The sequence below is a fragment of the Purpureocillium lilacinum genome (assembly GCF_023168085.1).
Source record: "Purpureocillium lilacinum CBS 284.36 DNA, scaffold_8, whole genome shotgun sequence".
NCBI lineage: Eukaryota > Fungi > Ascomycota > Sordariomycetes > Hypocreales > Ophiocordycipitaceae > Purpureocillium > Purpureocillium lilacinum.
Genome location: NW_027072118.1, coordinates 665,616 through 679,580, shown reverse-complemented (window position 1 = coordinate 679,580; position 13,965 = coordinate 665,616). Strand labels below are relative to the sequence as shown.

The following is a 13,965-nucleotide window of genomic DNA, read 5'->3' as shown; positions in this document are numbered from 1 at the left end:
CCCATGTGGACATGGAAGTCGACTCGCTTGCTCCACGAACACGTCTCGGACAAATCGACATAGACGACTGTCCCGTGCCGACCAGACACAGCCTCCGCGAGTCTGCTAGCAAGCCGTTTCGGACCGTGAACCCGAAGACTTGTGCCCAGAACCAGAAGAAAATCAGGCGGTGCGGCTACATCCTTGGCGATGATGTTACCAATTGCCTCGCCATTCCGATGCTGCCCGTTTAGCAACACAATGTCTGGTAAGAGGTCACCGATATAGCTGCGCCTTTTCCCAGCACTTACTCTTGCCTGGCAAGAGGCGGCACAGGATGGGCATGGCACAGATTCTTCAGCCGTGATGAACGCTTCATAGTCTGCCCAATTGCTGAAGAGGCTGCAGCAAGAAGCGCAGCGAAGGTGACGCAGGGAGCCATGGAGCGGGATACAGCTGTATCCGGGGTCGACGCCGACAGACAGTCCGGCCCCTTCCTCAAGCATGTCGATATTCTGCGTGTAGCATCGAAGAAGTTGGCCTCGGATGCGCAAAGTATCGAGCAGACGATGTGTCTCCGTCGGCCCCGCGATGAGGGCTTTCTGACGAAGCTCCCACGCGACTTTGAGCAGACGCGCACGCCCTTCTGGGGAACGTGCCGCGCCTTCGGTGAAGACCTCTCCCTTCCTGTAGAGACCATTGTTCGACCGGAAGTCCTGAGTAAGTCAGCCGCGTTCCAGCCTTTCCAACTGCATGCCTACCGGAATTTGGGCGGCTGTACTGACGCCAGCACCCAGCAGAACCACGACCTTCTTTGCTCGCGCGAGGCAGTCTGCGACACTCTGGAGGCCGTCTTCGTCGCTCGGATCGTGTATCGTTTGGTGCATTGTCGCTGGAGTTCTTCCGGTCGTCTGGCTTATCCGGATGATGAGTTGCCACCGATGGGTAGGATCAAGAGCAGTGAAAGAGAAGGATTTCGAGGAGGGGTCGCAGGGCGACCAACCGGCTTTATACCTGGCGACCAACTTGCCCGACGGCGTGTCACCTGCGTCGGACGAGGGGCATCCTGCCACTTCCTGCGGGGGAAGTCCGCTGGGAGGGTGTCAGCAATCTGGTCCCAGTCATGCTTGACAGCTACGTCACCAACGGCGGACACGGTGAAATAGAGACGTAGAGCTCATTGGCGTGTCAACCTCGGCTGCCGACAAGGAAGACGCTCCTACCACAAAGACCAGCATCACCGCGCGGACATACAGCAGGAGCATATGAGGCTGCTTTGTGTGTATCTCTCTTCCCGGACAATGCCGACAAGTACGTGTCACTCTCTCTTCCACTCTCCGTTGCGATGAGTGTTGTTGACTATGACGCGACAACGAGACCGTGCAGTTCGTTGAATCGCTTCTCTGTCCAGTCGAACACGTTGTCGTGCTTGAACCCGCGGGATACAAACAGGCTATCAAAGAGGCGACGAAGGTACGCATAGTCTGGCCTGTCTTCGAAGCCCAGCGAGCAAACGTAACCAAGATATGTGGCAAATTCTTCTGGTAATCCCTCGCATAGGCTGTGTGGTGGAAGGTTCGTCTTCATGTCTTTGATCAAATCGTCCTTCTCTTCGTCGCTTGCCGCTTTGCGGCCTTGCCAAGGTAGGGAACCACGAATGAAGTACAAGAGGACGTATCCAAGTGACTCCAGGTCATCACACCACGACTGTTCTGAAACAATCATAAGAAAGTTGCCTGATGATGTAGTTTGATGGATACTCACTGTGTTTGTTGTGGTTGTTGATGCTGGCGTATCGAAGGGTGCGGCCGTGACTGCGCCCCTCCGAAGCCAGGCCGGAGAACTCCTGCGCTAGGCCAAAGTCAATCGTATATAACACGTTCCCTCGCCTCCCAACGCCCATCAGAAAATTGTCCGGTTTGATGTCATGATGCAAGTAGTGCTTGTCGTGGATGTACTTGATCCGCGAGATGGCCTGGTCAGCGATGAGAAGTACTGTCTTGAGCGAGAATCGACGGTCGCAGAAGTTGAACAAGTCTTCGAGTGATGGCCCCAGAAGCTCTTGGACCAACACGTAGTAGTCATCCTGCTGTCCGTACCAAAAAACCTGTGGTATGCCGGGCCCTCCTGCGAGTGCTCTGTAGATGCTTGCTTCGTCTTCGAGGATCCTGGGGTCGTCACGTGTGCGCACAAGCTTAATCGCGACCTCTTCATTCGACAAGATGTCATCGCCTGCCCGAGTTAGCCCAGCGTGAGACGGAGCCACTTGGGGGGGGCCGGCGGCGATACCGTCATAGACGAGACCGAACCCGCCCTTGCCAAGCTTACGCTTGACTTGGTACCTTCCATTGACGATTATGGACTGTAGGCAATAAGATACTGGATTCCGCGCGTTGTTTGTCTCGGGCTCTGCCTCATACCTTCATCCTGCCGCTCGCGAAAGCCGGCGACACGCGGCGGCTCTGAAGGGCGTCAATGGTGGATCAGCTGGAGTGACTTGAGGCGGGATGTGCCGGCGATCCGGCCCACTATTTATCCGGAGCCGCAGATGCCGCCTGATGCTGCCCCGCGTAACCACGCGTTCCTTCGGGTACATAACGCACAGCACTCCTGCCACCCTCGTGCACGGTCGGCCCAACATTAGGTACAAGTGCTCACCTCGCTTGCCTCCCATGATGGTGCGGCTCATCAGACGATAACACCCTCCTTCATGCAGGCCGGGCGACTAACGGCTGGCCTGCAGTTGTCCGAGTTACGAAGCACTCTGACTCCGCGTCCAAGCAATCGGCTGGACAGCGCGTCCCGACCCAATCATTGTCGCCTCACATGACAGCCCCTGCGCATGTTAAAACGAGGCCGTCTGTCCCGACCAAGGCTTACCGATGGCTCAAATCAATCACACTCCTGCACTGCATTCGCCCATGGCGGGCGCGTACAAGCGCAAGCGGCACACAGACCTTCCCACCGAAACCAGCCCTCCGGCGAAGAGGTGCAAGTTCACGAGAAGGCACAGAGCGACACCGTTTGCCCCGTCATTTTGGGACAACCTCTCGAAGGTGTCCCTTACATCTCTTGCCCTGCGAGAGATTGACCGGCGGAACGAAGAGCGGCAACACTTGCCGATTCCTGCAGCCTCCGGAGAAGTGGTTTCCAAGGACATCGCTCGCTTCGCAAGACACGGCGGGCCTGATCTTCGCCATCTCCGAGGAGTAGGTGCCCGTTGTCAGCGTCAAGCGTGATCTAACAGTTTCTAGTTTCAAGCCCCGCAACCCATTGCCGTTATGTCGTCAACTCCATCCTCTACGAAACCCCGCAGTCGACAGACGGAGTCAACGGGAGCGACTAGCGTTACCCCGAGAAGCAGAAAATCGTCCGCGTACGATAAGAACTTTGAAGCACACCTTGCCGAGAATGGTGTGTATATGAACAATCGTCGGTCGAAGCCGAACAACGCGAAGGATATCCAGAATGAACTGGCCAAAGAAAGAGCATCGTTGTCCCCTTCCAAGTTTTCCGATGGAGCTTTTGAGGCTTTTCAGCGGCAAAATGAGGATGCGGTCTTCGAGTCTGATGTAATGGCGACACTAGTGCCTCGACTGTGCGGCACATCGGACATCCGCAGCAAACAAAATGTTCTCTTTACGGAGCTCAAGCCCATCACGGATGACAGCGCGGTGAAACCGAAGCCGGACTTCTTTGATGGAGCTCATCTGCTGGACCTCAGCCCACAACTCAGGGAGGATGAGAATTTGCGAGCCATGGTTATCCCCACGAAGCACCTGAACGTACCAGTGGCCCCGAATTTCTTTCTCGAAGCCAAAGGGCCGGAGGGTAACCCGATCGTCGCCCAGAGGCAGGCGTGCCACGTTGGTGCACATGGGGCTCGTGCTATGGGCTATTTGCGAAACACTGGAGAGAGCGAGCCAGGCTACGATGGCAATGCGTACACAATCAGCTCGACTTATCATGCCGGGACCGGCACGCTCCAACTTTTCTCGCATCATGTTACAGCGCCTAGTACCGGTGAAGGGCGACCGGAGTACCACATGAGTCAGGTGGGGGCGTATGCCTTGACGCACAGTCGCCAGGCCTACGTGGATGGAGCTTCAGCTTTCAGGAACGCCCGAGAGATGGCAGAGCGATATCGCGGCGCGTTTATTCAGGCCGCGAATTCACGAGCAGCTCCGGCGGCTACAGTGGACAATGTAGGCGTCACTGTGGCATGTGAAGACACTTTAGCATCTGCGCAGCTTGAAGCTTTCGAATCAGCAGACCCCTCGGAGCGTGATGCTTGGCAGCATGCCGACAATGTGCTTCAGCAGCTAATCGCCGACGGCGAAGGTGAGCCTCCCCAAGGCGAAGCCGAAACAACCGCCGTGCCCCTGTACCTGCGGGCGGAGGAAGACTCGCAAAACCCGAGCCAGGACTCGGGACCTCGGGACCATGATGACCCGTCATTGAGTTTCGCGTCCAGTTTCACGTCTTTCGACACCGAGACCCTGCGTTCTAAGCGTCCCAGGCAGTCACTCAGTCCACCTACTAAGTCTAAGAGGACTCTCCCATCGACGGAGGCGAAGAAAGGCGAGCACCGACAACAGCGATCATCTAGATAGCGACGTCATTGGGCTCATTTACATTTTGCAAGCGGATTATTTGGGCGCCAGGCACAGCTCATCGATATCATCTTCGAGCGAGACGGAGACGGGTGGACGGCGGCGGTGGCAATGGTCAGTAATAGGACGGCAATCGGGTCCAGGGCTGGGGGTTCTCTTTCACGGCGTCACGGTTCACACCTCGGTGGCAGGCTTTCAATCCTTCACGACATCTCTGTCGCCTCTCTTCATGACGTGCCAGGGGCTCAATTGACTATATAGCACGAATCTACCCCCTTGGTGTTGGTATTGTCCTCCGGGTCACTCACCCTGCCTCACAGTTCTGCGTCGGCGATGACCTCCGTCACGGTGCGGTGGGCGCCCTAATCTAGCCCGAAGCCGCATCATCATATCTTGCACTCGCTCGAGTATATACTTCGTTAGGTTGCTGTGCTGCTCTGTCTCGTGTTGGCAAGCATATTCGACGTCCGTTCGCAGCTTCCAACGAACTTCATCAAACATTTCGCCTCGTGATTTCTCATCTAGCCACAGTGTCAGTCCTGTACCAGACATGATGAATGAACCTACAATATTCTTGATCCGCTTTTCTCCAGGCATTTTCGTCCATGTAGTTCAGTTCAGAGCCAACTGATCGAGTTGCACGTTGGATATACTTGGCTCGCTTCGCCGCTGATAATGTACGACCATGGATACTTGAATCAGTGAGAACCTTGAGATATACCTGGGATCTGGCTCAAGGGCGAGGGGATAGCTGGTATTTCCTACGGAAGCCCAGGACGACTCCTCAGGCTACCGGGAGGCGACAACCCACAACAGGGCAATCGGCGAGATGGCTGACTCTGCCAGGGCGTTAACCCCATCGGCAACGCCGTGTCATTGTGCCAAACGCCGATACTTGCCGTTGGCTCACAGCCCTTGTAGTGGTGTGTGGGAGTGGTAGGAGGTCGTGCATTACTAAAATGAGGGGTGTAGACGTATAGATGGACGCAGTGGGCATCAACACCGGCCTACGGCGTCGCTCCGTCTCCGAGCTGGATGCATGTCGCCGGCATACCATGATGCGTCACGACACCCAGCGTGTGGCTACCTCCGGCTCAAGTTGCCCCAGCAGCGGACGAGTACTGCAGCCTGCAGGTTCAGCTCCCGTCCGAAACACACCAATTTCTCCTGTAAAATCGGCTGCTCGGAAGAGCTAACGCCCGACGAGCAGGAGCTGGTCCAATTAGGTCTGTGCGGTTCGTCTCTGTATCACCCCAAAGTTCGCCTCGCCGAAATCTCTGCACCTTCAGCGCTGCGTGCTCCGTAGTTCGGAGAAGGTGAGCGAGGGCCTCCCAGATTTGGAGCGGATAGATCCCAACATAACACATATTATTTGGAGCATACACTTCAACGCGGAGCATACCTACTGTGGCAGCAGCATCATAGCGCTAAGATGAAGCAAGCAAATAGTTTAGAAAGCCGGATAAGGACAATATGAAAACCTCTCTGACGAAGGAGTGACAATTGGCGTGATGTCACTGCCTGCAGTTGCACCGCGCTCACTTTGCTGTAGATCCAATCTGGCCTTCAAGTGCATGCCGTTGATTCGGCGAGTTCTGGATGGAGCTGTTCGTCAAGTTTCAATCTGCGATTAGATTGCAGAGCCACAAATTTTGCTGGAATCACTCCGTCTCTTGTTATGTTACGTTGCGTTATGACCAAGTTCGAGGTCTTTCAGAGTCCCCACGGTGAACTGCAGGAGCTCCTCTAGATTCGAGACCATGCGTCGCAACTCCCTTTTAACCTCTTGTTTAGAGGCAGTGCCCAATAATACTTCTGGTGCTGGCGGTGAGGGCAGGATCAGCTTCCGCGAATGGCTCACATCTCCAAGCTGCATTCTATCTACCAAAGAAAGTGTTGCTTCGCCCCCACTAGCTCGTTCCAGGACATAGTTTGTGGGCTCGCTCGTGTCGCGAACATGAACGTCTATGCCCTTAGAACTGCCTCCAATCTCCCAGTCTGCTGACTCGATTTGGGTGCTCGGGCTGCTCAACGGAGCACTCATGTCCGCAGAGCTGATTACACTGGCATCGAGGTCAATCAAACTGCCAACAGAAGCACGGTCTGGATGGGGTTCTGGCATCTCGCAAATGGTGGAGCCATCACTGGCGGCATATTCCCGAGCGGCGTTACCGTCATCATTGTCGGCAGACTGTGCTGGACTATGAACCTCTGCTTGGGTTCGCGTCGCAAAAGGGAAAGTCCAGTCCTGAGTCCGGCGATGATGGTCGGGGTCCGCTGAGCCGCCACGGGAAACTGTCGTGTTGGCCCTGAGAGTCTCCATATCCACGAAATGGGACAGGTCGGTGCCATCAAGGCACACATCAAGGTCAATTAGAGACTCTTGGGCGGCAGATATTCTGGCCGGATCTCCGGGAGACATGGTAACTGCTTGTACTGGGGTTTGCTGAATCTTGCCGGCATAGAATGCGAGTGAATTTTCCTCGTAATTAGTTTCGACTGCCGGGTCAAACACTTGTTGGAGGGGGTTTATTAGAGGTCTGATGTTTCGGGGACCACGTCGACGCCTTTGTGGTGACGGATATGGCCGGATACCTTGCCTATACGCATCATGCGGCCTGTGAGTATCTGCATGGTGATCCGTCTGGGGGTCGTCGCCCTCGTGCGTTGTGTCGAAACTCCAGTCCTGACTCGATCCAGATAGTTCATATATTTCCGAAGGGCCTGGAGCACCGCCAGCGGAGAACAACGAAAATCTGTTCCCGCCTTGTCTCTCCCAAAGCCTGTATTCCTCGACAAGTTTGGCGAGCGAAGATGTTGGATATTGGCTGGCGGTATTGAAGATGTATGGATGTCGCTGCACCTCCTCGATCTGAGGTCGGTTCGCAGGGTCAGCTACCATACAAAACGCAACAAGGTCCTTGATCTGATCCGAGTACTGGTGGCCTTCAAGGCGGGGGCAATTGAGCTTCAAGTACGACCCAAAATCCGCCATATCGACAACGCTGGTCGCATTTGGGGGGAGCCCTGAAGCAACCTCAAAGACCATGGAGCCGAACGCCCAGATATCGACCTCAGCGCCATATGCTGTAGCCGATTCGAAGAGCTCTGGGGCCATCCACTGCAACGTGCCTGTTACAGTGCTCCGCTTGTCAAACTTGGATTCGATGATCCCCGCAACGCCAAAATCGCAGAGTTGAACATCCCCAGAGTCGAGAACCAGGACGTTGGCACACTTAATATCCCTGTGGATGATGCCTTGTTTGTGAATCCACTGTATCGCCTCGGATACCTCCCGCAATATCGGTATGATCCATGCCTCAGCCAACCCGCCCGTGGGCCGCATTAGGGTGGCCACGCTGCCCCCAGCGCAGTATTGAGTCACCACCCACACAGACTGGCCGACCAGAAGGGTGTCGATGATAGTGTTGATATTTCTCGCGCCGATCTGACCCAGGAGTTTGAGGGTGTTCACCTCCCTAAGTATATCCCCGAAGGTATCGGCACCGCGAGGATACAAACTATCACCTTCTTCGATGCTAATAATCTTGATAGCGACGTGCCGGCCGGTCTCCTTGGCAATTGCTTTGTATACACGACCGAAGCTTCCCTTGCCTATAAGCTCGGCCAACTCGTACGGAGGGACTGATTCACCGGAAGCCGAGCATTCTTCGACAACGGCTGACTGCGCTTTGGTGGCATCTTGCAAGGCTTTCCGTTTCGTTTCAGAAGTGTCAATGAAATTTGCCGGTAAAGCCATTGCTATGGCGATCGGCAAGAATGATGGGCTGAAAGAAATGCGGCGTTATTCAAGAGCTTGGTGGCGGCGGGAGAAGTTCATGGGATGTGGATGCTGAGCTGAACTGAACTGAACTGAATTCCTCCTTGTGGTAGCTGCTAATTAACCATGCCGGGTGGGCGGGGTCTGGCAGCCGACGCGGCCGGATTAACCTCCAGCCGCCCCACTTCGCCAGTGAAATGTAAACAACCCCGGCCAGCTGCCCCCCAGAGGTCCCGCCTTGCGCCTCAACCTCAATCAACATTCGCCGGGCCGCTCCTGCAAATCCTGATTCTACTAATTCTCAAAGTTCGCAGGTTCTGTCGAGACGATTCGCCTCATGTCTTGGATCCGAATACCTGCAGTCTCCCCCCACTGCTAAGCTTTGTCTGGTTGGGGACTCGATCCTGACTTGCCCAAGGGTCTCCGTCAGTTCCGTAAACTTGATGGACTTAGCGGCTGCCTTGCGCTCGTCCAATAGGTCCCAGAGATCGTGTCGTCTTGGAAGGGGGCCTGGTTCCTGGCGCCGGAGTTGTCGATACTTGCGGCATCGCAGTAGGACATGCGATACCGTCCGGTGTCCTTCTCGGCATGGGCAATTGGCGTCCATGGCGTCCGGCGCTCTTCGGTTGAAGAGAAAGTCGTTGAGTCCTATCTTCTCTGTTTGCAACTGGACAAGATGCGCGCTCTGGCGCTTGCTCATTCTCGTCGCGCAGCCGTAGGACCCTCTCTGCCGGCTTACGCGTGTAGCGGTACGAGGCCTTCTCCGCCGCCCGCCTCGCCGCCCCGGCCCTGTGGGCTTCCTTGTGTGGCCATGTCTTCCGCGTGGAGCGGAGAGAGTAGAGCTCCGCGGGCGTTTCTGCTCGCCACCCCGGTGGTCCCCTCTTGTGCCATTCACTGGCCGTTTCCCTGTTAACTCGTCCGGCTTATCAGCAAATGCCTCCCGTCACTCTCAATGCTAGCGTCCACTGTCACCGGTATTCGTCGAAGGTGGCTTCAGTGCCTCTGTTCAAAGTGTCGTGTTTCTGCAAGGGGGTTCGGCAAGCTTAGAGCATCCTAAGAGTTCCGCCGACGCCTCCTTCGCACGAATCACATTTCAATTTCCGGTGCAGCTATTGCTTTTGCACGCTACGAGCCGGCAAGGTGACAGCACAGCTCTCGGGGACGGTGGGTGCAGCCCGATGGAGGGTCGGCATACAATGACCTGGTACGAACCAGCCGGGCGCTACGCCCCGAGCTGATGTTCATGTGCCTCAACACTGTGCGCAGTGCAGCATGGATCGACTTTGCAGGCGACTACTGAATCCCTGCAGTGTCAGGGGGTGCTCGTACCTGCTACAAGGTCCTGTGTAGCTTGCAGCACGCCGAGGGTCCAGCTCACTACCCCGCTTTCTCCATAAATACGTGCTGTACCCAGATGCTCTGCATCATAACTTGAGCCCACTCGACACTGCCGCATGCCACGCATGCCATCGCCGCGACCATGGGTCCTGAGGCAAAGAGGCAGTGTGGGTATTGCTCAGCCTACTTCGACTCGAGCGATCTGCTGGAGAACCATCTCCATGAATATCGAGTAAGGGCTCTTCCGACTGGGCGATCGGAACCTGACATGTTCAAGGTGCGCGCTACAGAACTTGAGGCATGCCGAGCTCACGCACAAAGCGATACCCCAGAAGACGAAAGAGCCAGCTTCTATGTATCAAAAGACACAGCGTGCCCATTTACAGGCTGCGCAAAGGGGCCAGGTTCGAACGGACGTACCATTCGCGACCACTTCTTTATTCGTACGTGCCAGAGGCTGCCAATTCACTGTATGATGCTCGCTAATCTATACGAAGATGTTGACTGCTTAGAACCGTGTCTACACTGCGCGGCACATATCTCCCGAAACGCATCTCAGTTCTTCAAACATTCTGTCAAGTGTTATGGCAAAAACCGCCGGCAAAGAGAATACATTGCGCAAGTTAAAGAGGCCTTAAAAGCCGAGGCGGAGGAGAAATTATTGGGGATGCTACAGCCGGGTGGGATGCGCATGGTTGCTCGAAACAGTGTGATTCACGAGTCCTGTCGTGCACGGCCTCACCACGCGGCAGACGGGGATTCCGAGTCGGGCTTCCAACCGCGGCCTACCAAACGCCACCGACTTAACAGTGGCAAACGCCCGGATAAACGCTCAGGTCAACTGAGGCAGCCACAAGTCGAACTGGATATAGAGAGTGCCTGCAACAGTCCTGGTTTGGAGCGCCAAGCTTCGTCACCACGGACATGCGACAAGGTTCAAATGCCGCCAGCGGAACCTAGCGATAACCCAGTGTCCATGGCTGAAGGGACGGACAAGCAGCCAAACACAAATGGCACCCCTCTGCAGTCTGAATTTATCACGTCTGGTTCACGCACCGGCTTTGGCACCGCTTCCGGCGAGACAAGACTACCCGAGGTGCCGGCCGCCCCTAGCAACCTCCAAGACATCATGCAATCTAAAGTTTTGGGATACATGATGGCCAAGCGACTTGGGCAAGACATTGATATCGAAGGTTACGTGCGAGGTGAACTGACTTTTCACCAACTTGAGGATATACACAACACCCTCTTCGTCCTTGTCGACCTTCCTGGTTCTTCGGTTTTGCTTCACAACAGATTGAAAGAGGCGTACGCAGATCTGTGGCCATGCCTGGAATCATCGAACGCCTACACTGTGGAGAGAGACCTGCAAATTCCCCATTCTACTTGCATGTGTCTGGATATCAATGAAGAAGGTGACTACGAGGTAAGGGTGCGGGTAAACAGGAAGAAAGGACTGCAATTCGCAAGGAAATATGGCCTGATCCGCCATGTTCACTTTCCTCTTAACCAATGTCGCGAATTACAATAGCACCCGGTGGAATGAGCTCAATGTAGCATCCTGCGCTCACTTGGCCCGACTGTTGGCCGGTGCCGGGTGGCCAATATCCCCACTGTCTTCTGTTGTCTCGGAAAACTTGGGCAGGTGCTTCGAGGATCTCCAGCCAGATGTCGGTAACAACTTCGATTATTGTCGGTTTCTCATTTTCATATCGTACTCCTCGCGGTATCTCGTTGCTGTTCTAGTCGCTGTCAGACAAGGCATCTCGCAAGAAAGCGTCGTAAAGAGCGTACCACACTCATGTCGCAAGTAGCCGCCCGTACAGCGCGACCTGGCGACGAGCCGGCAGAGCCCTGTTGTAGGATTCCTTGGTCAGAGGAGGCTGATGGCAGTGATTTTGCCAATCTCCGAGGGATTGCGTCCCTCAAGCAGTCGTAAGTGCGTCCGCGACGAAGTTGGCGATGCCACCCGAGGCGATCAGGCCGCCCCGTGATTAATAGCGCAGCCCAAAGGTACCGTCATGTGACCGTCTAATTCCTAACCCCGCTCCTGGCGTGGAACAGCCCACCCAACCCCGCACTCTCTCAGTCGGTGCCGGTTACCCACATGGCGTCGGCTAGATCCGTCAAGCTGTTGCGAACATACATACCTGGACAAAAGGGTGCGCGGCAAAGGCCGTGCGCAGAAGTCCCCGCCTCGAAGCCTTGGGGTAGAGGGCCGTGGCATCGTCCATCACCAGCAGCTACAATGACAGCTTCGCCAAGGCGACTGAGGCGGCACGAGGCCAGTCCCAACCCGGGGTCATCACGCTGTATTTTCCGTCCAGTGGTCTTTGGAGACGGGGCACAGGACGTGCTAAGTCGCAGCAGATTTTGTTGGGGCGGTTGCGAGCCGTGGAGGTAGTGTCTGAGGCTCCAGTGAGAGGCCCAAGCGCAAAGACTCTGAATGTGAAGACGAGCACCGCGAGGGAAGGTGAACTCTCCAGACGCCTTACTCGAAGCAGCTGTGTGGGCCACGATTTGGCGCCGAACGGCAGGTGCTGTCAATTGGCATGTGCGCAATTCATAGCTTAGTGGAACGCTAACAACCAAGACGAGCGGAAATGCTCGCAAGTTTTACGTCAAGTTCCATCGGTGTCTTACAGTACGGCGCTTCGAGGAAGCTACATCTTAAGTCTCAATGTCGAGCCAGGCGCAGTCTACGCGGCAGGGTAGGAGCCAAACGTAGGCGGCGTATGCCAACTAATCTTGATCCTGCGTTTATGATATTTGTGGGATATATTGATGACGGAAAGCTATGGACATTGGAAGGCCTGGCAACTGGTATCTAGCCATGTAGCCACAGTTCGCGTTGTATGTCGCAACCCCGTTCAACCCCCTGGATCTGAGATAACACAAAAGAACCCTCGTGTATAAACTGGCTGAGCTCTGTTAGCATTGGCCTTAGGCTCCGTTCGGGGTCCCGCGGTGTTGCTTCAACAGTCACGTACCTGTGCAAGATTCAGCAGGAAGGGCATTTGCCTTTGACTATTCTGACTTGCGAATCATCCGTGATGAGGGGAGAGCATTGTTTCTTCGAACCATCCTGAACGCCTAGGCAGAGATCGTAATAGGGCTGACCATCAGGTCGAGTGTGTCGGCAGCTTTGGTACATCTTGCGTGGGATGATGTAATAGCACATGATGAGTTCCTCTGCTGTGTGTGAAAGGGATTTCGACAGTGATTTCTTCTTGGCTTGCGAGTCTCATCACAAAGGAAAGTGCCTCCTTATGTAGTAAAAAGAGACGGCGAGAACATGAGTGAGCGTCACCGCTCAGATGTGTGGTCAACAGACTTTGCAAGGCCGCGACGCAAGGGCAAAACCCGTTCAGGTACTTGTTCAGGCATGCTAATGGCAGGCTGGCGGGATGAACAGAATGTCAAGTGTACATACTTGGCCACAGCGATATTCATGGGAACTTCTGTGTGGGATGAGCATCATTGGGTACGAGTGAACGAGAGTACAAGAAAAGGCCACCGCAACACTACCGGGTGGTTTGCGCCAAGGATTAGTGTGAGAGAAATAACGTCTCACAGCACGGACAAGGGGCCTTTCATGGTTTCGACAAGCCAGCCGTTGTAGATGAGGTATCACGACATTACTGCATGATGGTGAGTTGCGTTAGAAGGTCACAGCAGAGACGTCTGGTGGCTGGATTGTGGCAGTGGCGCGGGTAGAAAAGGTCACGCCAGCATTGCGTGGTTGTTTGTGGGTAAAAAGGGCACTCCAGCTTTGCGTCGTGGTTTGTGGCAGTGGCGTGGATAGAAAAGGTCACTCCAACTTTGCGTGGTTGTTTGTGGCAGTGGCGTGGGTAGAAAAAGGCCACTCCAGCTTTGCGTGGTTGTTTGTGGCAGTGGTGTGGGTAGAAAAGGTCACTCCAGCTTTGCGTGGTTGTTTGTGACAAGGGGCTGCATGAAGCCAACGGCCACTCTGCATGGTGGCTTCGATGCTTGCACCTTGTGGGTGATGGGCGCAGTCCTACCTTATCCCTGCTTGACAATGAACCCCCGAGCACCACTGTCAGTGAGCCCGGTGAGCAGAGGTGTGGGATGGGGTGTGGGAACACTTGAGGCACGAAATGTCGGCCCTCGGTGCCCGTCTAGTCGTGCATGTACTCCAGTACTTCGTAGTCATTCCGTTGCTTGTCTAGTCAACACGAACGTTACAAACCATACGCGGCCGCCAGGCCTGCCAAGGCAGACCAACGATAGACA

General features: G+C 55.1%; 4 protein-coding genes across 4 annotated transcripts; 2 read left to right on the top strand and 2 right to left on the bottom strand.

Annotated features, from left to right (window-relative positions):
* Positions 1–419: 419 nt before the first annotated feature.
* On the top strand, positions 420–1,248 carry PLICBS_010086 (uncharacterized protein; the record flags this gene model as incomplete). Its single annotated transcript, XM_065601789.1, has 2 exons — positions 420–699; positions 1,154–1,248. 2 exons carry the CDS (start codon positions 420–422, stop codon positions 1,246–1,248), a joined length of 375 nt encoding a protein of 124 aa, XP_065457861.1.
* A 90-nt stretch (positions 1,249–1,338) lies between these two features.
* PLICBS_010085 (uncharacterized protein) lies at positions 1,339–2,405 on the bottom strand (the record flags this gene model as incomplete). Its single annotated transcript, XM_018328648.2, has 4 exons — positions 1,339–1,691; positions 1,744–2,211; positions 2,269–2,341; positions 2,400–2,405. 4 exons carry the CDS (start codon positions 2,403–2,405, stop codon positions 1,339–1,341), a joined length of 900 nt encoding a protein of 299 aa, XP_018172770.2.
* Positions 2,406–3,260: 855 nt separating this feature from the next.
* On the top strand, positions 3,261–4,592 carry PLICBS_010084 (uncharacterized protein; the record flags this gene model as incomplete). Its single annotated transcript, XM_018328649.2, has 1 exon — positions 3,261–4,592. The coding sequence occupies one exon, from the start codon at positions 3,261–3,263 to the stop codon at positions 4,590–4,592; it is 1,332 nt and encodes a 443-aa protein (XP_018172771.2).
* A 1,681-nt stretch (positions 4,593–6,273) lies between these two features.
* PLICBS_010083 (uncharacterized protein) lies at positions 6,274–8,352 on the bottom strand (the record flags this gene model as incomplete). Its single annotated transcript, XM_065601788.1, has 1 exon — positions 6,274–8,352. The coding sequence occupies one exon, from the start codon at positions 8,350–8,352 to the stop codon at positions 6,274–6,276; it is 2,079 nt and encodes a 692-aa protein (XP_065457860.1).
* Between the last annotated feature and the right edge of the window lie 5,613 nt (positions 8,353–13,965).